General features: G+C 37.3%; 1 protein-coding gene across 6 annotated transcripts; it reads right to left on the bottom strand.

The window, feature by feature from the left end:
- Positions 1 to 1515: 1515 nt before the first annotated feature.
- MCCC1 (methylcrotonyl-CoA carboxylase subunit 1) lies at positions 1516 to 22556 on the bottom strand. Of its 6 annotated transcripts, XM_034063717.1 has the most exons (20): positions 22462 to 22525; positions 21926 to 22030; positions 21277 to 21323; positions 20268 to 20407; positions 19749 to 19844; positions 19460 to 19581; positions 18361 to 18508; positions 17712 to 17833; positions 16886 to 16997; positions 16500 to 16581; positions 15331 to 15458; positions 13454 to 13637; positions 12838 to 12947; positions 11223 to 11439; positions 10105 to 10191; positions 9494 to 9543; positions 7070 to 7207; positions 5645 to 5752; positions 4536 to 4607; positions 1516 to 3024 (listed from the first exon to the last, which is right to left on the bottom strand). In XM_034063717.1, coding segments are annotated over exons 2-20 (2085 nt in total). In that variant the 5' UTR covers positions 21928 to 22030; positions 22462 to 22525; the 3' UTR covers positions 1516 to 2904. The 6 variants fall into 6 exon arrangements, 4 of the variants coding, with proteins under 4 accessions (XP_033919608.1, XP_005147014.3, XP_033919609.1 ...); XM_005146957.4 differs by lacking the exon at positions 21926 to 22030 and having other exon boundaries at positions 22462 to 22556; XR_004549679.1 differs by lacking the exons at positions 1516 to 3024; positions 4536 to 4607; positions 21926 to 22030 and adding an exon at positions 7627 to 8093 and having other exon boundaries at positions 5704 to 5752; positions 7120 to 7207; positions 22462 to 22556.
- Between the last annotated feature and the right edge of the window lie 1897 nt (positions 22557 to 24453).

Genomic DNA, 24453 nt, shown 5'->3' on the forward strand with positions numbered 1-24453 from the left:
TAAAGGTCCTGCCAAACACTTGAGTATTATTTTCTTAACCCTGAAGACAAAAAGTAGGATTTTCTGGTAACTAGGTAGTATAACCATTACAACAAAGGACTCAATACACATTGGAAACTTTAGGCTTTATGATTCATTGGTAATATATTTACTGTCTAAAAGGTTAGAAAAAAAAATAACCTTACAAGTAAAAATAGTCTACACCTGAAACTATAGTTTTACCAGCAGGCATGGAAAAATAAATATAAGTCACTCTATCCACATATTTTGCAGTGTTTTGATAAACATCACCTTATTAAATAGGAGGAAACACAGTCAAATATCTATTAAGTGACTTGTCTGAAGTCACAGTGAGTCAGTGGCTGAAATAAAAATGCAGACCTGCTTTCGAAACTTCCTGTGTCCTAATCACTAATCCAGCATGAATTCAGGCTCCACACCACAGATCTTCACTAGGTATATAGTAATTAACAGCAGCTGAAGAGTGCAAGAGAGATGGAGATCCCACAGGTGGGTAACTGAAGTTTATGAAGGGCTGTCCTTTTGGTATGATAACATCCACACTACCAAGCAGGATGTTCTATAACTGGTATAACCAACTGACCAGTAAGCTCACTAAGTGTTACTCTCTGATCCCATCTCACAAAAGCCATAGTCTGGAACACTAGTGCCCTTGTTCTTTCCTGTAGGCTATCAATTGTGACTGAACTACACATCCCATGACTGGGTCCCCTCTCTCTTCCAGTAGCAAGAGTAGGTAATTAAAATTAGAATCAGTTCAAATTCCTTGTTTCTATAACATCTGTTACTCTTGTATCAGAACTACATCACTATTTGAAAAAGGTACATTAAAAATGAACAACTGGCAGAGATTATCCTTTTAGCTTGAATACTAAAATACTCCATTTTAAACAATTACCAGTTTTTTTCTTCCTTACTTTACACTAAGTGTTCTACAGACAACAGTTTAGTTACAGCTATGTTAGCATCATATGGCTCTTATCAATTCACATTTATAATACAAGGATTTATCTGTAATAAACAAAATTTCTGAATATTCTGTAAATTAAAGTCCTACACACCATGTCTCCATTTCTAAGGGATGACTTTTTGTCATATTGTTTCACTGGCTGGCTGAAGGAAGCAGCAAAGGCTTCCTGACAGAGAACCTCATGCTGTGAGTTTTAACGTTTTGCTACAGATTCAGTGTAGCAGAGCAAGTCTAGAAACACAGCAGTGACATGTAGAAATTAAAAAATAAATGCCAAGCTTCAGCATCTCTTCCGGACTGAGTTCACATTTCTATATGTAGATTCCATTTTTAGATAAAACAAGTCACTAAACTTACCTGCAGCACAATCCATTACAACTGTCTGGATTACTGCTGCCTAAATGTGATCTGCAGATTGTGGTCTACCATCATATGATATCTGACAAACAGCTCCTTAAAACACTCTCATGCATAAGTATAAGCAACCAAGGAAAGAACAAAATGGAGAAAAATGAAAACAAACCTAAATTCAAAGTTAGGCTTAATTTTTATTTGGCAGTAAATGAAAAAAAAAAATCACTGTGGCAATATTCTACATGATGATCACTCATTTTTTTGTCAGATAGCCATTGGATTACAAGGAAAATTGAAAAGTATTACAGTATGCTTTTAACATGTAGACCATCCAGAGACATTAGTTCTACAATTTTTGTCTGCATTGCAGGCAAGACTACACAGTTACAGCATCAGATCAGAGAACTGCCTGACATATTTATTAAAAAATTAGATTTCATGTAAGTATAAGGATCCATTTACACAGATGTAACTACAAGTCTGGGATCACTGCAGCATCTGTGGGTGTTCCTTTCTGCAGTATCAATCATACTATTGTCTTAAATTAGTATATCAAAAGTTCATATGACAAGCAGAACTTAACTAAAAAGGTGAAAATATTTTGCAACAATTAAAACACTTTTTCTTTCCCCTTTTCTGAGGTGCTTTTCAAAAGAAGTTGCATTTATAGCAAATGATCAGAATACTGTGTCTGAGAAATATTTTCTTTGCATATCCTATCAATAACCTACCAGTTTTCCCTATTGCAACACTGCAGATACAAAATATACTAAGTATAATATATATATATAAATACATAAACAATATGGGAAAAGTAGTAAGGATTTTGAAGTCAGTATTTTGGCACCTTAAGTACCCTTTAAGTATTAAAATAAGATTACCATTTTTCTATGCTACTTTATGTTTGAAGATAAAGTGATTTTTTGGAAAGCAAATGTTCCAACTGATTAGTGTAACAAATGCTAAAATGTACTTGAAAAATGCTTCGTATCAGATATTTCAAGGTATATTTTTGAAATTAAAATTTTCACTACTCATTGAGGTAAATAGGAAAAGAGATGCACCAAAAACAACCGAAGAGAGATCCCAAATTCTCTATTCAGGCAAAAATGTAAGCCACAAACAGGAATTTTTCTAGAGAAATGTATTCATAAAAAAATTGTCACCTTTCAGATGTTCTTGAAATCAATGCTGTCACTTGTCAGGCAAAAAAAAGCAGCTGTGAATGAAAAAATAGACAGAAGACCCCTGCTGTGTGTAACTTACAGTCCTAACTAACCTCTCCCATACTGTATGAGTTCCACATCTTCCAGTGTAATGCCTTTTCACAGGCAAACATAACCACTGAACAACAATCACATAGGTCCACAAGTTATATATATGATTACAGTACAGTGATATCCAAGTTTCAGTAAAGTCACCATAATTTACTGTCAAACTATGCAGGAAGTGCTGAGGAAACCAATTCCCCAATCTATTGTACAAAACAGCTTGCTGAAAATATGAAGAAATCTCCTCCTGAGAGAAAATCAGCAAAGTAGAAAAAATAAAATGCAGCTTCATTTTGTTTCTGCCTCTTCATCCATGAATTCAACTAACGGAGCATGTCTGTTGGCCTGGGCACCTTCTTGGAAATTAACCTTTTTTACCACTCCTGCCTTTGGAGCCCTTATGGTATGCTGCATAGAAACAGGTCAGCAGTGAACAAGTGGAGTACTTTGCACCTCACCCCCCAGCAAATGCTAATATTACTCTTTGGTGCAGTTAAAGCAGAACACTATTACTCCATCTGATATGTATATTTATTTTAATTCTTTTGTTGTTTGGTTGGGTTTTTTTAAAAAAGGTTATTCTACTCCTTTTTCAAGTTTTATTTTCACGTCAATATTTATTTTTATATTGATACTGAAGATTAAAATACTATGTTGTTATATTTTGAAGCACGAACAGCTGAATGTTATTTACTTCTCTAGCATTTTTTGTTATTATAATAAATGCCAAGCAGAGGTAATTCAGTTTTAATCCAAAATGTTAATCATATGGCAGATTTGTTCCCTTAAGTGGTATCTAAAGATTACTAAAGATATTTTTGTTTGCTGGCCAGGAAAGCTCTTAATTAAACAGATACTTGGCTACATCCAGATGAAATACAAATACAACTACTGACAGTAATGAAATAGTATGTTTACATACAATAACAAGTAGACCGGTTTGGGCATTGGTATCAGGTTAGTTTTCTGCTGAAGTTTTGTTTCTTGGTAGTTCTCTATGTAGAGTTAGTCTAATATTAAATATTAAGTCTAATATCAAATATTAAATATTAGATATTAAATCCTCACATCTAAGCAAGCATTAATTTAAATAACTGTTTTTTCAATTTAACATCTTTTATTTCAATAGCACTGAAAAAAAAGACAACTCAGATAATGTCTGTCTAAGGTATCATCTGGAGAGGCACAAAAATTTAGCATCCAATTTCAAATAATTTCAGGTGTAATTTTTTTTTAGTACAGTCGTATTTCATGCCATTTTAGTGTCATTTATGAAAGGACATGGTAAGGGAAAAGCAATTTTTCTCAACAACATTAATTCTGCTACCACAGACTGAAATTTAAAATAAACTAATAGCTTAACCAAACCAGTACAGGCCAGAGTCAGGCAATGTGGCAATATACAATGGCCAAAATGCTGGTCCACTGAATGTCACATGGACAATTGCAAAGTATCTTTAGGGTACTCTTGGTAAAATTTTATGTAAACAACAATAAAAATAGTATTTAAAAAAAGTCCTATGCATATTTACAAGGTCACTGTTAGCTAAATTTCTGTATAAAGTAGCTGCAGACATTACATACATGTGCTTATATCTTAAACAGTGAGCAAGAGTACACCCAGATAATTTTCTGCTAGGAAAGTGAAAGGAGGGAAGGGGAGAGAAGAACTGAGAAAGCTAACCAAATGAACATTAAAACATCTGCAGAGTACCATAGATTATATAACCATCATTTGTTAATAACAGCAAGTATAATCCTCTAAAATCTAGTCAGACAATGCTTGCTTTTCAGCATATGAAATGATACCGACATCTGCAAGCTACTGCACCATACTGCAATAATGCAACCAAAAAATGACTAAATTATGACCAGAATTTTATTTTCTCAGTAATTAGAACCCTTTACATCTCACCTACCTCCATTTTCATAGCTATCATAACCATCAGAGGGTCTCCAGTCTGAACCTTATCCCCTGCTTTCACAAACACCTACAATTCCAGAGAAAATTTAGAAGAAATCATGCATATCTGTACCATTAAACATCATCAGCTGACTTTGCCTAACACAATCTACTGAGTGACTCTGGTTTTGCAAAATAGCCTCATATCTTTATTACTGTTGCATTGGGTATCCAACTTCTCTAGATAATACTCAAGGAAAGTGAGAACCTATAGATAGGTTCAGTAACACACAACAGGATGACCAGGAAGCAATTTCTGTATCAGAGAAAAAACACTAAATAAGACAATGTATTCCACCTCTTTTGGGTTTATGAGCTTCTATTTTGAGGCAGAAAGTGCAGAACCTTTTTCCTGGAGTCCCTGAAGTCTTGAAAATAAAATCTATACAGAAGATTGCAGGAGCCACCTCGTTTTTCTATGGTAACCGATTTATATGTAAGAGATCCGTGTTCAGTCAACTCCACCCTCTGAAAGGGTTCATGCCTTTTTGTTGTTCATGCCATTTTATCACTAGCAGAATTCTTTCAACTGCTAAACTCTCCTGGAAATGTTTTTTTTCTGCTGAAACTTTGTCAATGTACAGAGAAATACGCAAGACTTGCTAGGCTAAAGAAACAAAAACAGAAACAGAAGCAGCAAAACACACAGCTTAGCAAAAAGGCATTTCTATTTCTTTTTTTTGCAAGTACATCTAGCATCTCACTCTTCTGGTTAGATATAATGAATCACACTGTAACACTGTAACTGAACAAAGCCTGTAACACTTCAGGGAACTTCGCTGTAAAAAGAAATTGAGATGAAGAAGAAATAACTTAAGCAGTAGGGTTACTTAAATATTCAGATTTTCCAGAGCTCTAGAAAAAGAAGACTAGTAGCCTGAAAAACTCGGCTGCTGAAAACTCAGAGTAAACAGGGCATTTTCCAATTGGAAGAAGTCACATAGCACGACATTTCTGATACCGATTCTTTCTTTCCTGGCAGTACAGAAGCAAACACCATTTCTGGAAGAGTAAACTTGTACACATATTGGAGAATTCATATCCTACCCGTATTCTTATAATTACCTTTTCAACTGTGCCTGTCATGGGTGCTACAGCACCACTTTTCATTCCCACTGAACTCACTGCAGATAAGTATTTGGGTACAGGAAGGCCAATCTGAGCACTACCTTCCTGCAGAAATAAAATCAATGACATATGAGTTAAAAGCATAAAATAATACTACTAGTGCAATATGCTAACATACAGGGAAAGAACAGATCCAGCTTCAGCGAAATGAGTCAACTGTTCAGGGTGGAAGAGGTGTGGGGTCAGAGCAGCAAAAGCACTGTCAGTATGCTTACTACTTCACCAGTATCCAAGTCCTCAAAAGCCATGGTGGCAGCTGCCAAGGGTCAGCAAGGAAGGAACTACCCCTGGGAAAAAGAGGTTCCACATGGACCTATGTACCAAACCCACACCTTCCCTATTCATGCAGCAACAGCACAGGTTTTAGAAAATGTGCAAAGGCAGGTTGTTGCAACAAGAAAGACAGACATTGGCATCTTCATTGCCAAGCATTACCAATGAGCATTTCACAACTTACAATAAAGTGGATTCAGCACTGAGTTTAGTGAGAAATTCTCACCATTATTCAAAATTCCTCTGTTCTTCTCAGACTCACTACCCAGAGTTTCCCAAATACTAATTCTCCTGCACATCCTACCCATACCCTAAAACTCCTATGATTTCTTCTAGATGCCCCCATCCTAGACTCCACTCTGATACTATACGAAAACCAAGCTTTGCCATTCCAGCATGAATTATTTTGTCCTCATCACTGGAGTAGCGAAGTTCTCGATGCAGTCTGCTGGAAGTCTTAAGGAGCTCAGAGCTAGAGGTTAATTACTGAAATTAGTACATAATAATTTACTTATTTATATTACATTTGTATTGAGTTACTTTAAGGGCCTATCAGCTTTTTAACTACAAATAAAAAATTACAAGCCTGATAATGCAAATTGGGCACCTCTTCTTTCAAATGTCATTATTCATGCAATACAAATAAGGCTATGGTAACTCGTAATTCAAATTTTTTAATATTAGCTGAAGTTACCCTTCCTCAGACAAATATACATTTTTATTATAATTTTAGAAATGTAACTGATCCAAATAATTATCCATTTGACGTAACTGCTACTCTTCTTTAATCTAAGTTAGAAACTTCAACATTTTGATATTGTGCTTTCCCCTCCCAAACCATTATTTGCAATTCTCATTCAACTAATTACATTTTATCTTTCTAAATGTAATTGATTTTCTTACTCACTGACCATAAGCAACTAACTTCTAACTGTAGCTATAAACCCAACATGTATTAAAACATTATGGGCCAACATAAGAACTTGAAGTTATGATTCTCTTTCACATTTTCTTGCAGTTTATATTGTTCATTTACATGGATAAAGCTCTGAAATTTTATACTTGAAATAATAAAGAAAGGAACTTTACCGAAAAGAAGAGATAAATTGTGTTGTCCAAAATGACCAATTTGGACTTACACACTGTTCCATTTACTGAAGACCTCAAGTAAACCGAATCATCTTCATTGAATATCTCTCCAGAAATCAAGAAAGTTTCATCTTGAATCTGAAAGTAAAATACTTTTATAAGGACAAAAGCTAACCCTTCATGAACAAAAAACCAAAAGCTAGTATTTGTAGTATACACTCATAGCATGTAATTCTTCACAGATTTTAAAGATTTTATCTTTTTTTTCAAATTCCAGAATTATCTTACATATCCTTTATTTTTCTGTTAACAGTCTGTATTCCATAATCAATGCAATCAGCTCCAAAGATTAGCTAACATGCTCTCCCATGACATTTTTTATCATAAACTATGCAATAGTTCAAATATGAATAGTATTCAAAATACAAAGGCATACTATCAGGAAAAACAACAACAGCAAAAATCAAAGTGTTTTGTTTAGCGATGATACTAGAACCCAATATTTTTAATTTGTGCTAGCATATTGACTTCTATCAAGTTGAAAAATCCATACTAACCAGCTGACATCATAAGATTACACAATGCTTTCCAAAAGATAGGCAACTTCCTCAGTCTTGGAAGCTTATAATACAGAAACTACAACATACTCAGTAAGCCTACAAAAGGAGTAGTGGAGAGCAGTAATGGAAACAGTGTCAATTAGACGTCAGAACTGCAAAAGAAATACCAAATGGAAAGGCTATTTATTTGTAGGCAACCTTTTCATCTACATCAATGGAAACTGAACCTCTGCCACAACTTCAGAATACAAAGACAGTAAGAATATGAACTTAAGTGCATTACATTTAACTGATATTTTTATTTCTAACATCACTGAGCAAAGAATCAAGAGACTTGCTGATCTTTTGGGATGTTACAAGTTGAGATAAAATTCAGTCTTCATTTATATAGTCCCACACTATTTTTCCACCGAACGAAGACTTTAACATGCATCAAAAGGATACTGTTGATCAGATATTGACCCCTGAGGATAAAGAAATAAATTCGTTGATCAGCATCCTGAGCTGGGGTGCAAATCTGGGCAACACCCTGGTCAGCACTGTGAGGGTTTACCAGTTCCACAGACTAGCAACCTGCTCTAGTTGCCTGGTCTCCAGGCAGGTTTTACGCCCCTCCAAAGGCACTGTCCTCCTTGTTATCAGCTCCCAGTTCTGTTTCTCCATCCCTTATCTCCAGCTTCTCTCCATTTCCATCTCAACACACATTCTCCTTTGTTCCCTGTGAGTCTACATTCTCAGCTGTTGCCCTTGCCCTTCCCCTCCCCGAAAGGCCTCACTTCATTTCACTTCCAGCCTCTTTTTACTTTTCACTGATATTACTTATGTAATGTGTAAAAGCTCTCCTGCATTATGTATGTAATCTATAACACTCAAAATCATGTGGATATTACTTGAAGGATGTGGGTTATCTCATATGAGTAGAAATAAGCGTTAGGGTTACCCAACATGTGGTTATACACATGAAAGCACAATAATTTTCTCGCTATTTTTCTGATATGTTTTTCTTTATACAGTCTAAGCACTTCATAAATACTGTCTTATTCTCTTAATTCCCCTTTTCTGAATATTGGTAACAAGAAGCTGAACTACAGACTGCATTCGTAAGCATACATTTATTCTGGGTGCCAAATAAAAGAAAAACATATTTACCTCCAAGTGATGCAAGAAGGATATTCCACACTCAGCAAAACACAACCCCCATAAGCCACACAACTGGAAACTATCAAACATGCACATACACAAATATCTAGTTTAAAACATCTTAAGTGGTATCCTATAGGATCTCTAATAACACAGAGAAAGAAGCCAATTTTATGTGGCATCATTCAATCATTTAACCAGCTTTACTAGTCTCATTCCTTATCTCGTTTGGTAATTACTTTCCAATTTCCATCTTCAAAATAAAAAAAAAAAAAGTTATCTTACAGGTAATGCTCTAGAAAGCTTTTATTTATCCCTCAGGAGATCCATTTCATGCACAGAATAAAGCAGTAGTCCCATGCAAAAAAAGCCTTTTTAAGTGCAGATTTAAACATAACTCTCAATGTTTTAGAAAGATAAATTTAAGGAAGAGAAAAATAAAGCCTGATCTTTAAACACTGGAAAACCAAATGCTTTCCTTAGCCTTATTTTCAAAGTATTTAGCACCTCTACCATGCCAATCCAGCGTCTAGCAAAGATAATTTCAGGCCAAAATAATACAACTGCAACACCAGCTGCAAGCAAACCAAGAACAGAGTCCTGTATTAGTAATTACCAAGGAACTTCAGTAATGGTTAATACCAAGAGCATTTTACAAGAAACTTTCTTCTTTTACCTAAGGAAATATCTGGGAAACAAAAAAAAATAAAATATGGACTTGTACCTGCATGTTGTATGACCCTTCTTGATTGTAAGTTACAGCTACTTCCACAGCTGTTCAATTAAAAGAAAAAAAAAAGGTGCATGTGAGTTGATTTAATTATAGGATCTAGAGAATAATAATGTATACACAATATTTAGTGCATCTTTCTTGGTAAAAAAAGAGACCTACCAATACTAAGAACAGGTATTTTCAAATTAGCTTCATACACACTGAATTCTGGACAATTTGTTTTTCAAAGACAAACACCTGAAGTCATGCTCTGAAATCTGTATCAAGTTACCTGGACAGAAAGCAGGTTTTGATGGGAGAAAGTGCTGAGCACTTTCATACTAAAATGAAGTAAAAAAAGTCAATGGCACTCATGCCTAAAAAATCTCAATCTTATTCATTTAAATGATAAACATTAGTTGTGTTGTTTTAATTTGGTTTGCATTTCCTCAAGAAATTTCCTCAAGTGGATTAAGCATTAAGTTCTGTGAATTCCCAGCTGAAACTGCTTAAAACTCATACTGCTTCTGTTTGCTGTTGGTTAGCCTGAATACTCAAGCACCAGTTGAAATAATTTTATCCATCAAGTACCTCCTCTCCCTCCACACATTTTATTAACTTACTGTTTTCCCCATCCAGCAGAGACAGCCTTCTAGTATGACATATATTTAGTCTCCTGCCAGTGCTGGATGCAAACGGTGAGAATTTATCTAAAACACAAAATACATAGATATGTTACTTTAATTGTACTTTAGCAATTTACACCACAAAAAAATTACTGTCCTACTATTTCTACCATCTTACTTACATATTTATATTGCACATTAAAGATTGAGGAACTACTGTAATAGTAACAGTCCCTCATTAAAGCTTCAACAATGAATAAACTGATGCTGTGTAACCTACAGAAAATGTAACACTAACAGCACTTACTAAGAAGGATATTGACTGCTCTCCATGAAGAGATTCTTGAACAGGAAAGCAAAATGGGACTTCAACTGCAACACAGCTGGTTCAGATTAACCTTTAAGTGAAGGTTCCAACTGTAAGAGCAGCCAAACATGGCAGCAAATTGCCTGGGAAGATGGAGGTGTTTTCGAGGATGGATCAGATATTGCTTGATTAGTTCATCATCTCTTAAAGCAAAGCAATAGTGTATGTGAATCTCTCCAATCCCACTCTCCCATTTTTCCAGGATAGTTAAAGTGGAGAAGAAAATTAACAAGGGTGTTTGCAGCATGTCTTAGATTTATAGGAAGCCTTTTTTAACAGCAATCACATGCCCAACTGGTATAGCCATTAACAGTGTCAGAACTCAAGATGTCCAGTTCATTCAATTAAACCCTATTGCCTCTCCCAGTTCTAGGAAGGTAAATTTTATCTCTGAAGGCCTTGGGCCAACTGTAAGAATAACAGTGACAGATACTCACTGTTTATGCTTGTAAAGAACAAAGAGTACACCGTGACACTAATTACGCATACCAAGGTCTTTCAGATAGTGCCTACCTGAAGTGCTGTTGGAAGGAGTCTGTACATTACAGTGCTGATATATTTGATATCTGTCCCTTTACAAGAGTTATAGTTTGCTGTCTGGGTAAATATCTGACAGATGCCAGAATGCAGAATTTTGAGCAGCACAAAGTAAGGCAAAGAAGGAGCACACAAATTAAATATTACACATGAGCTCACAGCACTGTCTCATCCAGTCACAGGTAAAATAAAACAAAAGAATGATCCTTACCATCTGACTGATCTCTAAAAGCTTCGGTTAGCATTTTCTCTTTCAGTATGAGTCCTAGAGCTGCCTGACACATAACTTCATGTGGGGTTGCCTTTTTGGTTGGAAATAGTTCATGATGGTGTTGAGGAATGAAATTAGTGTGCACATTTCCAGCCTCAAACTGTGGATGTCCTGACAGACTCAGTAAAAAATCAATATTAGTGCTTAATCCTACAATCTGTAAAGAAAAACAAACATATTGCCAAATTGAACTGAAGTTACGAGTATATAGATTTCTAGTTAACTTATGAGTAGATGAAAGATTGATCTTTCTTCAGATAGCACTAGCAAAATACAAAGTCTACCAGCAAAATGTAATGAATCCAACTGGTCGGGTTTATTACCAATGAAAACATTGCTTTTAAATAGAAAAACTAAAATTTAAAAAAAAACAATATGAATACTTTCTCAAAAGCACTATTTTTAAACTGCTACCTTTGTCCACTGTGAAGTCAAAGAAAGTTTTCCAGCAATGATAATGGGAGGATATTCAGAGGAGAAAAATAAAACACCCTCCCAAAAAAACCACAAAAAACACACAAAGCCACCAAAAATCTCACCCTACTGTTTCAGAAAATCATGCTCTGAGTATTTAAAAGATTACCAGTATGAAAAGCGCCTCTTACTAAAAATGAGTTATAATAGTTTAAATATTCCTTATTTGATCTTTAAAGAGTAAGAAATGGGAACAGTGACTTCTATAAGTTTACTACATACTATCCATTTCCTGTACTGCAAAATTACTATTCAACCAACATGAAATTAGAAATATTTTAGAGAAATCAGTGAAACTTGTAGCTGTATTGTGCTGTAATATTTATTGACAGAACTACTAAGAAAATTCAGGTAAGGGGAAACCCACAAAACACTCAATAGATTCCCCCCTCCCCCCATCTCTTTCACTTGCAGTAATCTTTTAGCTAAAACAATAGTGGGCCAAACATTTTCAGTACCTCAACCATGTTTGTTTTTTATTTAAAAGTATGAATTAATTCTGCACAAATAATATTCAGTCTCACCTCAAGTCAAACCTCCTGAATTCCTCTTTTGAAAAGAGATACACACCTGTAGTTTTTATAGGGGAAAAAGGGACCACTTCTTAAGAAGAACTAACAGCATTAAAAATTCTCTGTATTTCTTTACCATGTGTGTCTTTTAAAACTTATGGGTTTTTATTACTTAGAAGTTATAAGTAAACATCATCTGACACAAATTCTACCTACAAATTCCTTTAGGTTTCAGAAAGGTCACACTGCAATTGAAAGTGTTGTTATTCAGCCTTACTATTCTATAAAGTCCCAGCTGCATCACTCCGCTGAAGATACCACAAACTTAAGAGAAATCTATGCTTAAAACCAGACTTCACAGTTATCTTTACTCCCTCCACCAATTGCCAATTAGATAAAAATACAGTTTCTCCAAACAAATAACAAATCTTAAACTGGTAGTGGCAAAGCAGGCTCCCTCTTAGAAACCACTTTTGGTTTACTGTAGTATTTTATCCATATTTTGTTTGCCTGATATCTTCACAAATTTGGCTCAATATCTGAAATCATACTGGGTTCCTTCTACTTACATTATATTGATGCAAACTGTATCGCAACTTTCTCAGTGCTGCTTGACGATCCTCAGCCCAAACAACTAGCTTTGCAATCATTGGATCATAATGAACAGAAACCTCATCACCTAAAATATATTTAAAATATGCTGTAAGACTAACTCAAGTATTTCTGAAAGTTGGTAATGCCTAGTACTGCACACCATATGGCATTAAACTCTGACACAATTGATGGCCACATTTCTGTGTCCTTAAAGAATATTAATCTTTAATGATGTGATCTGGCATTTCAATTCCAAGGGCAACTTCAGTACAGACTTTTCAAGAGGTAACATTACTCAAATTCAGTTTTTACTGTTGCAGTCAGAATGCAGGATTGATAAATTGTGATGAGTATATAATCAGCATGATCCAATGGACAATAATTTGGATACAGGTAAGTAAGTAAAGAGGTAAATAGAATTTTCAGCGACTGACCAAAAGTAAATGGGCAATGACAAGGAAGAATAATTCTGTAGAGATTTGTCTTTATAACAACACCCTGACAGACAAACTTATTTAGGCTGAAGAGGGAAATGCTGAAAAAAAAAAAAAAGCTGCTGATGCAAAACATTTCTGCCTTTTTTTTTTTTACCTTGTCTGACTCCAGTTTCTATCCTGGTGAAACTATCTGGTGGTGGGGTGGATAAGTGCAACAATGGCCCAGCCCCCGGCATAAAGTTATTCTTAGGGTCTTCAGCATAAATTCTAGCTTCAAATGCATGGCCTCGGAGCAGAATCTCTTCCTGCATTAGGGGAATCTTCTCTCCTGCTGCTACCTGAAAACAGTAGTTTTTTGCCTTTAATGTGGGATCAGTATTCTGGAGTGCCAGTGTACAAAATAACTTTCTTCTAAACATGAATGAGTAGAAAACACACTCACAATGCACAAGAAGAAAAAAGTGGTACATCATACAAAGTTAGTTCTGAAGTTACTTCTTGTTTTCATCTGGGAGTCACCAAACAAAGGATTTTGAATTATTATTGTGTAATTTGGCCTCCTAATATTTCACAGATCTAAAACACAGCAGAAAAATAGTGGGGTTTTTTTCCTACTAGTTATGTCCAAAAATAATTAAATGTTTAAGTTAAAGTCTGGTCAACTAAGACAATATTTTATTAGCGAAAAATTGCTCCAAGAACAGATGATAAAATGGATTACTGGCAGCCAGCACTACTGGCATACACTGTTGATTCTCCTGTATAATGTCAGACCTGCACATTTCAGGGAATGTTTCTTTAAAGGGATTACTAACAATTTAAGACCCTTTAATGGGGCAGGAAGCATCATTTTATTACCCAAAGGAATTCACATTACAAATATAAGAATACAAATAAACACCCGCAACACACCATTTTGAAAAAAAAACAGGACTTTTAGGGACAAAATAATAACAAGAAGTCTGCTGCAATTAAGCACAGAGGAGACTTTACCAGGAAGCTACACAGTTTTAATCTGCATCGGAAAATACAATTTCCTATTGAAAAAATAGCAACAATTCATCTTTTAAGTGTCAGAGGTTTTCCATACCCTGCCTTCTGCCACCAAACTATGGATTTCAGCACAGACAGCAGAATATAACTTAGTTTTCAAACAAAAAGTAGTACTATACAGATTCACAAAAATAATCTCTCCAAGCACTGATACATTTTTATTCTATTGACTCATTAAGCCACATGCCAACAGCACAGTACCTTTCCACCTTATCTCTTTCTTCAAGTATTGTTTGATCCCTGTTCCAACTCAGCACTCAATGCTCAATTTCCATTCCCACATAAGGAAGCCAGAAGTTCCTTTTTTTTGCAAAAGCATTTGCCATTTTAGTTTTCTGTCTGGTTACACAGACACTCCCCTCCCTGCCACCTACTTAAGCTCAATGTGTGCTGCTGTCCTCACTTTTTGATTTATCTAACAAAAATTGTTTTTCATTTCCAGTTCCCTAAGGTCCAAAACTTCCTGTTATCATTTGATCCCATCTCCAAATTGGGTGTGTGAGGAAATAGCCTGCTTCCAGTCCACACAGCTATATATTTATTCTAGAATGTGACTATACTGATGTAACACCAGACACATGTTTTTGTGAAGATTTTTTTCTCCTACAGCCTGATCCAAGAATTTTGGGGCCAGAGATGCACTTCAACTAGAGTTTCCAGAAAAATTCAGCATGGCAAGGGAAAGATCAGGACCCTACTTCCTCCTGCTTTCCACATTCTCTATAATCTCTTTAAATATATTTTTTTAAATGCTTTTTCTTTACATAACTGGAAGAATTTATTGGAATTCTGAGCATCTATACAATGCTCTATAAATAAAGTTATACAAGATGTTCCTTTAGAGCAAAGGAAACTCTACCCTATTAGCTGAATAAGAGATGTGGATCTGAAAACCTAGCTGGTCTCTCACAGGCAATACCAAGGAGCACTATTTACCAGATAAGAGGAATTCTACACGTAAAATCAATGAACACTCACCCTAAGCTGCCATTCCACCAAGTCTGTTCCAGTGATCATCTCTGTAACTGGGTGCTCTACTTGCAGTCTGGTATTCATCTCCATGAAGTAAAAATTATGTTGGGAATCCATAATAAATTCCACTGTTCCTGAAGTAATAAAAGGGCATTCTAAACCAAGACTTCTTCAGAATGGATACTAAACACACCTAATTTATGTCAGGACAAGACTATTATTTCCAAATCAGATACCATGAGTTTCATTAAATTCTATATAAATTATCTTAAAGAGTCACACAATTGAAATTTGAAAACAGAAGTGTTGTTTCCTAGCACATTTACACATCCTGTGCTTAATCAGTTCAAACTTAAACAGGGGAAGTTCAGATTAGACAGAACGAAGAAATTCTTTACTGTGAGGGTGGTGAGGCGCTAGAACAGGTTGCCCAAAGCAGTGATAAATGCTCCATCCCTGGCAGTGTTCAAGGCCAGGCTGGATGAAGCCTTGGATGACATGGTCTATGGTAAGGTGCCCCTGCCCATGACATCAGGGTTGGAACTAGATGGTCTTACAGTCCCTTCCAATCCTATTTTATCATTCTCTTCTACAATAAAAGATGCATTTCATTACAAGCTGTTAAAAAATGCATCAAAACTCTTTATTGTGTTTATGTATAAGACATGCAATTATTGGGAAAAATAAAATAAAATTCCAAGGAAATAAGTGAGAAAAAGTCACTAATTTTAGCAGGCTATTTTTCATTTGGGAAATAGTGTGAACTTCACAGATAGTGAGCTGTTTTTCTCTTAAAGGCTTTACTGTTTGAATATAAAGTATTTTTCTTTGTTGTTGGAAAGTGAGTGTTATGAATGTTAGTTTGATCAGAGCAAGGGAAAAATAATTTCTCTTTCATCAGGCAATCCAGCTGATTGAATTATCTGCTCTGATTTTTTTTCCTTCTATTCTTCAGCTGGCATTAGTCTTGAGCTCAGACCAGGTGTGCAAATTTAAATATGCAACTGCATCAACTTTAACCATGTGATTACTTCCTTAAACCTAAAAAAAAAAAAATAAAAAATCGGGGGATGTGTATCATACTCCAAAACACACAGATCCTATTTGCCTTAAGTCTTATAGTCTTACTAAGTTAAAAGCATACCTCTGGAGCAGCCATACCTTCACAGACTTACCTGCTCCCACATAGTTAACTGCTTTAGCTGCTTTGACAGCAGCTTCTCCAAGTCTCTTTCGAACTTCAGCATTAATTCCTGGCTGTAAATAATAATAATTATACAAAATGTTATAAATTATTGTGAATTTTGATGATATTAAACCTACTATGCATGAACGTTTTGCAGTATTTAGTATCTGTAGTGAAATCCTTATCAATAAAATCTACATATTTTTTCCCCAAGAATCATTTTGCTAAAGTAATTTTTTCATTTAGAACATTTTCTGCAGCAAAATTAAAACAGGTACTGAGATTTAGAAATAAATTAGTACCTGCTAAATAAATTTCATTAGGGTTAGCAATTATTTTAAAAATATGTAGGGACTGTAAGAACTTTCTGCTCACCCCTGGTGCCTCTTCAATGATCTTCTGATGTCTCCTTTGCACACTGCAGTCTCTTTCAAACAAGTACACTGCATTGCCATGCTGGTCACCAAATACTTGGACTTCAACATGCCTGTTCCATAATAGTAAATGTTTCAGTGAATTTCAGTAAAGCCCCAATCCTGCAACTGACTTCACCCCAACAGACTTTGAACTTGTATAGAGTCCTGTATACTTCAGTATGACTTTATAGGTTTAAATGTCTGTCCTCAGATAACCAAAAATGTAGAAATGTGGCTGATATTATGCAGGATTTCAATTGGTTTAGAGTTCCATAGGTCATCATGCTCAGTATAAAAACTGGGGAAGTTGGCTGGGAGCCTTTAATCACTGCTCAGGGACAGGCTGGACATTGGTGGTGAGCTACTGTATTGTATATCACTTGTGTTTCTTAATTTTATTCCTCTCTCACTCTCTGTCATTACTATTGTTATTACTGCTGCTGTTATAATAATTTTCATAGTATAAAATATATTATTATATTTTATATTAAATTATATACATTACATAATATACAGTAACACACATTATAATATATGCTATATAATATATAGTACATAATTATTATATATTATTAAATATATCATTATATTTTACTTTGTTTCATTTCAATTATTAAACTGGTTTTAGCTCAACCCATGAGTTTTACCTTTTCCTGATTCTCCTCCCCATCCCACAGTGGGGGAACAAGCATCTGTGTGGTACTTCTTTGCTGTTTTGGTTTGCAGGTTTTTTTTAACATGAGAAGAACTATCACAGTGTTTATACTAAAACATCTATTTCTCACCTTGGATTATCTACAAATTTCTCAATCAGCATTGCATCATCATTGAAAGACTTCTTTGCTTCTCTCTTAGCTGATTCTAGTTGGTCCAGAAACTCCTTTTCTGAGTGAGCAATTCTCATGCCCTAGAATACAGAAGAAAAGCATACCTAAATGTCTAATAATCTGATACACAATAAAAATCCTTGTTATACACAAAGAGCAAGAAATTTCAGAGTAAAATCAGCTTTAGACAGGAAATTCACTGTAAATAGTGTCTTGATGCCAAATTCTTAAATGTTATTTCTAATCACTTCTTAGGCAACATTTAAAACTGTTAGCAAAAAAAAAGTCATAGAAACCATCAAAGTAACAATTAAAGTAATCTAATTTTACACAAATCCATCAAACAACTTTTTCTGCTTATGTGAATTACCAGAGATCCCTTGAAATAAACAAAACTCTTCCAATTCATACCAGCTACTTACCTTGTGCCTCACCACACAACAAAAGGAAATGAGATTTCGTAGTGCTAGACTGACTATTAGTAATAAATTTTAAGGAAAAGCAGTTTTCTATTTTCTTTGGGTTTAGATTTGTTTTAGAATATTCTATTACAGACACTGAGACATGATAACTTTACACCATGTGATGAACAGATTAGTTTCTTTACCTTTCCTCCACCTCCACGAACAGCTTTAATCATTACTGGATATCCTATTCTTTTGGCATGTTCCTTTAGACACTCCTCTGATTGATCTTCTCCATGATAACCTTCAACAACAGGAACGCCAGCAGCAGACATTATAGCTTTGGAAGTGCTTTGACAGAACAGTTTCATGTTTAGAATGATAATATTCTTTTTTTTTCTTGCTTTAAGCTCCAAACCTGTCTATGTTTTCAGTGTTAATTCTGCTCACATAAGTAGTTCCACTGACCTCAACAGGACTAATTACACAAGTAGGTTACATTTGGATTGTAATTAATAAAATGCTTCAAATGTTTGGTTGGATGGGTTTTTCCTGCAAGCCCCTACACAAAAGCATAGTCAATTTCAGGCTTATGCTTTTTTCCTGTCTTTTGAGCTACAGGCCAAACCTAGCATTTTCAAATTACAACACTGTATCCTGCCAAAGCTATATTTAAAGTTGTACAAAGGCAAAACTCTTTTTATGATACAGGCTGGATTCATATCAGACATAAAACACCTCAGCATAACAGCTCTGGCTTCCAATCTGCATGCAAAGTTAGTTAAATTACAGAGTTAATTTACGCTCAGATTAGGAAGTGATAAAAAAATTAATTATCTAAAATTAGTATTACATAGTTCATGTGTTAGTAATCACCTAATTTCCATATTCTTGAGTTATACTTCATACCCTGGAAACATTTCTTTGACTTAAGTAACTAAGAATAAGATTCTTTGTGATGAACAAAACTTATCCCCCCATTTTAAATAAACCCCTGATAATATGGGTATTTCTCTTCCACTGTTCTTTTGACCCATACACAAATATCTGATCTGACTGCTGAACCCTTACCTATGTAACTTTGCAATGCCCCAGTTCTGGAAAACTAGAATCAGTTACATATTTAATTACAAAAATTTTAATTACCAAACAATCTTGTTTAAGTCAAAACAAAAACTGACAGAATACAACCAACAAAAACTGACATAATAAAACAATTATGGAGCAGCTGGTAATTTGTTAACAAAATAAGCTTTGGCAAACTATAAACTGCATAGCCAAGTAAAAAGCAGAAATAGATACCTCTTAATACCCATATCTCTGATAGCAGATGAAGGTGGACCTATGAAGATGATTCCTTCTCGCTTGCACAACTCTGCAAACTCTGTGTTTTCTGACAGAAAACCATAACCTGGATGAATAGCCTATAACAGAATAATGTTACCATCCTATTTTTATATGTTTACCTTAGAAAACCCTGAAACTTCCACTGAGTTTCACGAAGACAACACAAGATGGAAGCAGCACAGGCAAAAATAAAGAACTAAAGGGCATGGTAGTAACAGAATATTTAAGGTCATGATCTACTTGCCTGAGCTCCTGAGGCCTTGGCCACCTGCATTATTTTTTCTGAGGCCAAGTAACTCTGCTGTGAGGGTGCTGGACCAATGCAATATGCTTCATCTGCCTGTTATAGAAAAAATACATTTAATACAGGTTGTTTAATAGATAATGAAAAGCGAATTTAACTGAATTTCTGAGTCAAATACATTGTTTATTAGATTGCTAGCATGCAATAATTTACACCACTGTCACTCTTCATACTCAACTGGGTGAAACAGTTTCGACTTTTTCCCCAAAACCAGAGTCCTTTCTCTAACTTCCTGGCTACTCCAGCATTAGAAAGTCAAACCTTAACTCACTTCCTGTAAAGCTGTCAAGTGCTGAGACAGAGACTAGACAAAATATTCAATGATTCAAGAAAAACTTGGAAGTCACTCTACAGAGGTGAAAATAAACTGCATTAGTACATAAATCTACTTGCACATTGAACTGATCAATGAGAAATAGTGTTGTTAATGAACATCTATCAAAAATGAATATACTTCACCATTGCTACGTGCATGGAATTTCTGTCTGCTTCACTGTAAACTGCTACAGACTTCACACCCATTTTCTTTGCTGTTCGCATCACTCTGCATGCAATTTCTCCTCGGTTTGCGATAAGAATCTTTCCTATGTTGTGACCTCCTGTTTGAAAGGATGAAGCCATCTTAAAATTCAGATTTCTTTTTAATCATTTATAGCATTTATGCATTTCTTCCAATAATGAAAAAAACCCTGCTTCACCAAAAAGCATTTCCATGCTAGTCTTTAAGGTTTATCCTTAGAGTCCTTATGCAGAAGTATGCTTAATTCAACTTCTTTCCTGGTCTGGACCAACTAGGGAACAATTAAAACCTGTCCTCACTGGCTCCTCACACCCCAGAAGTAATTCACATTTCTTTGATGAGCACAGTCACAAACTAATAACAAGGCATAAAGGCTTTGGGGGTTGGCTTGTTTGTTGGTTTTGTTTGAGTTTTTTTTAAGTAGCGACTCACTAGCTTTTATGAAGTCACATGACAGTTACAATGGTATAGAAATACGCACAGGCATAACTAAATAGCTTAAAACTAACTAATATAATCAAAGCATACCTCTGAATTCTGAAACATATCTTTTTAGACAACTTGACAACAGGGTCAGCTTAAATCACCTTGCTATATACTTCTTACTTTCCTTCATATATTGTTGAAGTACCATTTTACTTAAAAATCCAATTCTCTCACACTTTACATTTGTATCAGAAAAGGACTCGGAGGAAAACACCACAAAAATAAATACTTTTCATTGAGTATACGTAATTATGGCAAAATTATTCAAAATGTTCTTTACACATTAAAGAATATTTCTGTTAGGTCAGCTACAGACTCCTGTTTTCAAAATCTATACAAATATTTAATATTTATTTTTAAAGTGTACAGTTTTTCAGGAACTAATGGTCTAAATCTAACTGTAAAACCACCCACATTACACAAGCAATTAAACCTAGTGGCTAAAGAAGTTCAACTTCATACCTATCGTTGAGGCACATTTCACAAATCTTTGTACTTGGTTCCATCGCCTGTACAATTACAAACACACAGCAGTGTTAGAAAAGTGTATGAAAAACTGACCACCACTCTACTTTCATTTTCAGGTAAGAGAAGAACAGAGTTATGATACTACTTACACAGAACACACTCAAGTTCAAGGAAGGTTTGTGTGAACTTCACTAGATCTCTCAAGTGCTTGCATTTAGACACAAGATAAATTACTCCCTTGCTTTTCTATCAGCATTCAAAGTCTTTTTTAGTGGATAGTGGTATTTATTAGAGACAGCAACACATGAACAACCGCAACTTAAAAAAGCTTTAATGGGAAATAGGAGCTGTGTGTACAGAGAAAAGCTGTAGAGATAAATAATGTTAAAGATAACAAGAAATAAGAGCTATGAAGAGCTATTCTGAAATTGAAAATAAAACCTCAACCAATTAATACTAAAGAAATGAGATTGTGAAAGCTTAAGTAAATTCCCAGAATTGTTTTCATTTCACACATACATCAACTTTGGAATCTTGGATCAAGTCCAGCAATTCTTAAACAATATTAGACAAAAAGACACGAGATGCCCTTGGCACCACACAACCAAAGGCTGTTTTCAATAACAAGAGAGGGAAGTTATACATTTCCTAAGCCCCTTATAAACCGCTGTCGGAGTCACCAATTCCTATTGCACCGGCTTCCAGCTGGCGGAAGGTTAGGAACGACAGTTTTCAAACGCCGAGCACCCTAGACAATTTCATAGAACCTGTATCAACTACTAACACTATGCTTGAAACCCTGGGTGGTTTCTTTGCTGTTTCTAACCCCAGAGGAGCCTAGGGCACCAGCATCCCACGTACGCACACACCCCCCAGCAGCTGGCAAGCGGAGGCCCAGCTCCCTCGCTCCTCCCAAGGCGCAGAGCCTCTCCTTCCCTCCCTCCGACAACCCAGCCAGAGGCTCTGCTTTGTGAAGCGTACCCCGGCGACAGGCCCAGCACCCGCCGCCGGCTCCCTCCCAGGAACCGTCCCTGCCCCTGCCCGTCACCCCCGTTAACAGCCGCCACAGACCGCGCAGCCCCAGCGGGGAAGGTCACCCCCGGCTAAAGGGCAGAGCAGCCGCCCACCGCCCCAAAGGGGCCTTGCAGGCCGTGTACCACGTGCCCCCGCCACACTCACTGGCGCCGCAGACCCCAGAGACAGCGACCGCAGCACTTCACTGCCAGCAGCAGCGCCATGTTAGTGAGCGCGGGGGCCGGCGGTACAGGGGTGTGTGCGCCAGGCCTGCCGCTAGTGGCTGCGCGGCAGGGGCGTGATGAGGCGGGGCCTGGAGAGGAGGAGCCGATGGGCGGGGAGCGGGAAGAAAAAGCGCGTAGGGGGGTGGGATGTGGCGAGGAAAGGAGGTTTGAGGGGCGGTGGGGCGCTTTCCCCGGGCGACATGGGAAGGGGGTGTGTGAAAAAGCTATGGGGGGGGGGGGCAGACCGGGGAGGGCTGCCGGGGTTGCATGACACCGAGAAACAGGGCAATAAAACGGCAGGTCAAATAGAATTCATATAAATGTGAAATGATGTGACCTGCAGGACTCTTGGCTTTATTTGTGGATGTCTGGGCTCAAAGCTGACAGTGTTCCCTGAGTGACATCCAGAGTGGCAATGGAGCAACAACATGAAACGTGATGGGAAGTTCACAGGAATTTTCAGAACTTGTAACATCCTATCCCCAGGCCCAACTCCCCAGCACAGAAGTGTGTCCTCTAAGTGGAGGAGCACATCCCAGCCCATGGTGAGCACAAGGCAAGCAGGATAGGCTGGCCTGGGCTAGGCTGGACTGGCCTGGGCTAGGCTGGACTGGGCTGGGCTGGGCTAGGCTAGGATGGGCTACTTTAGGATGGACTAGGCAGGGCTGGCCTAGGCTAGGCTGGACTCGGCTGGGTTGGGCTGGGTAGGCTAGGCTGGATTAGGCTAGGCTGAGCTGAGCTGGGCTCAGCTGGGCTAGGCTCGGCTGGGCTGGGCTGGCTAGGCTGGGCTTGCTGCTCTTGGCTAGACTAGGCTAGGCTGGGCTGGGGTGGACTAGGCTGGGCTGGGGTGGACTAGGCTGGTGTGGGCTGGCTAGGCTAGACTAGGATAGGCTGGGCTAAACTGGGCTAGACTAGGCTGGGCTAGGATAGGGTGGGCTGAGCTAGACTACACTGCCCTGATTTGGTCTATGCTGGGCTGGCTGGGCTAGGCTAGGCTAGGGTGGGTTAGGCTAGGTGGAGGAGCACGTCCAGCCCTGTGGTGAACACAAGGCAAGCAGGATAGTTTAGGGTATGCTAGGCTAGGCTAGGCAGATGTCCTGGGTTCAGCAGTAGCAGTCATTTTTTCTCCTTTTTAGTAGCTGGTGCAGTGCTGTGTTTTTGTCTTTCAGCATGGGTACAGCACTCATAACATCGTTGTTTTTAGTTACTGCTCAAATATTTAGTCTGACCAAGGACTTTTCTGAGTCTCATGCTCTGCCAGGGAGAAGGGGAAGCCAGGAGGAAGCACAGACAGGACACCTGACATAATCTAGCCAAAGAGGTATTTCATACAACAGCACATCATGCCCAGGATGTAAACTGGGGGCAGTTACCTGGGAGGGCGAGTTCACTGCTGGGGTCAGGCTGGGTATTATTGCTCAGCAGGTGGTGAGCAGTTGTATTCTCTTCCCTTGTTATTTCCCTTATTATTATTATCATTGGTGGTAGCAGTAGTGGTTTGTGTTATACCTTAGTTACTGGACTATTCCTATCTCAAACAGTGGGAATTACATTCTTTCAATTCTCCCCATTCATCCAGGAGTGGGGGAAGAAAAAGGGGGGAGTGAGAGAGTGACTGTGTGATTTACGGCTGAGCTTAAACCATGACAGCAGAGGAGCACATCCAGCCCTGTGGTGAACACAAGGCAAACAAGCTAGGCTAGGCTCAGCTCGGCTAGGCTCGGTTCAGCTAGGCTACACTCAATTTGGCTAGGCTAGGTTAGGCTAAGATTAGCTCAGCTAGGCTAGGCTAAGCTTGGCTAGGCTAGGGTTGCCTAGGCCAAGCTAGGCACTAGGTTATTCTAGGAGCTAGGCTAGGCCAGGCTAGGCTAGGACAAGCCAGGGCAGGCTAGGCCAGGGCAGGCAATGAGGAGAAGCACATTCCACCCTGTGG

The sequence above is a fragment of the Melopsittacus undulatus genome, chromosome 6 (genome assembly GCF_012275295.1).
Source record: "Melopsittacus undulatus isolate bMelUnd1 chromosome 6, bMelUnd1.mat.Z, whole genome shotgun sequence".
Taxonomy (NCBI): Eukaryota; Metazoa; Chordata; class Aves; order Psittaciformes; family Psittaculidae; genus Melopsittacus; species Melopsittacus undulatus.

Coding starts and splice junctions, on each gene's coding strand:
- MCCC1 (XM_005146957.4), bottom strand. CDS start 22,520: ATGGCGCTGCTGCTGGCAGTGAAGTGCTGCGGTCGCTGTCTCTGGGGT. Junction 17,834..18,360: donor TTCGTGGAGGTGGAGGAAAG/GTAAAGAAACTA, acceptor TCTGTATTCTAG/GGCATGAGAATTGCTCACTC. Junction 3,025..4,535: donor TGATAGCTATGAAAATGGAG/GTAGGTGAGATG, acceptor GTTTCTATGCAG/CATACCATAAGGGCTCCAAA.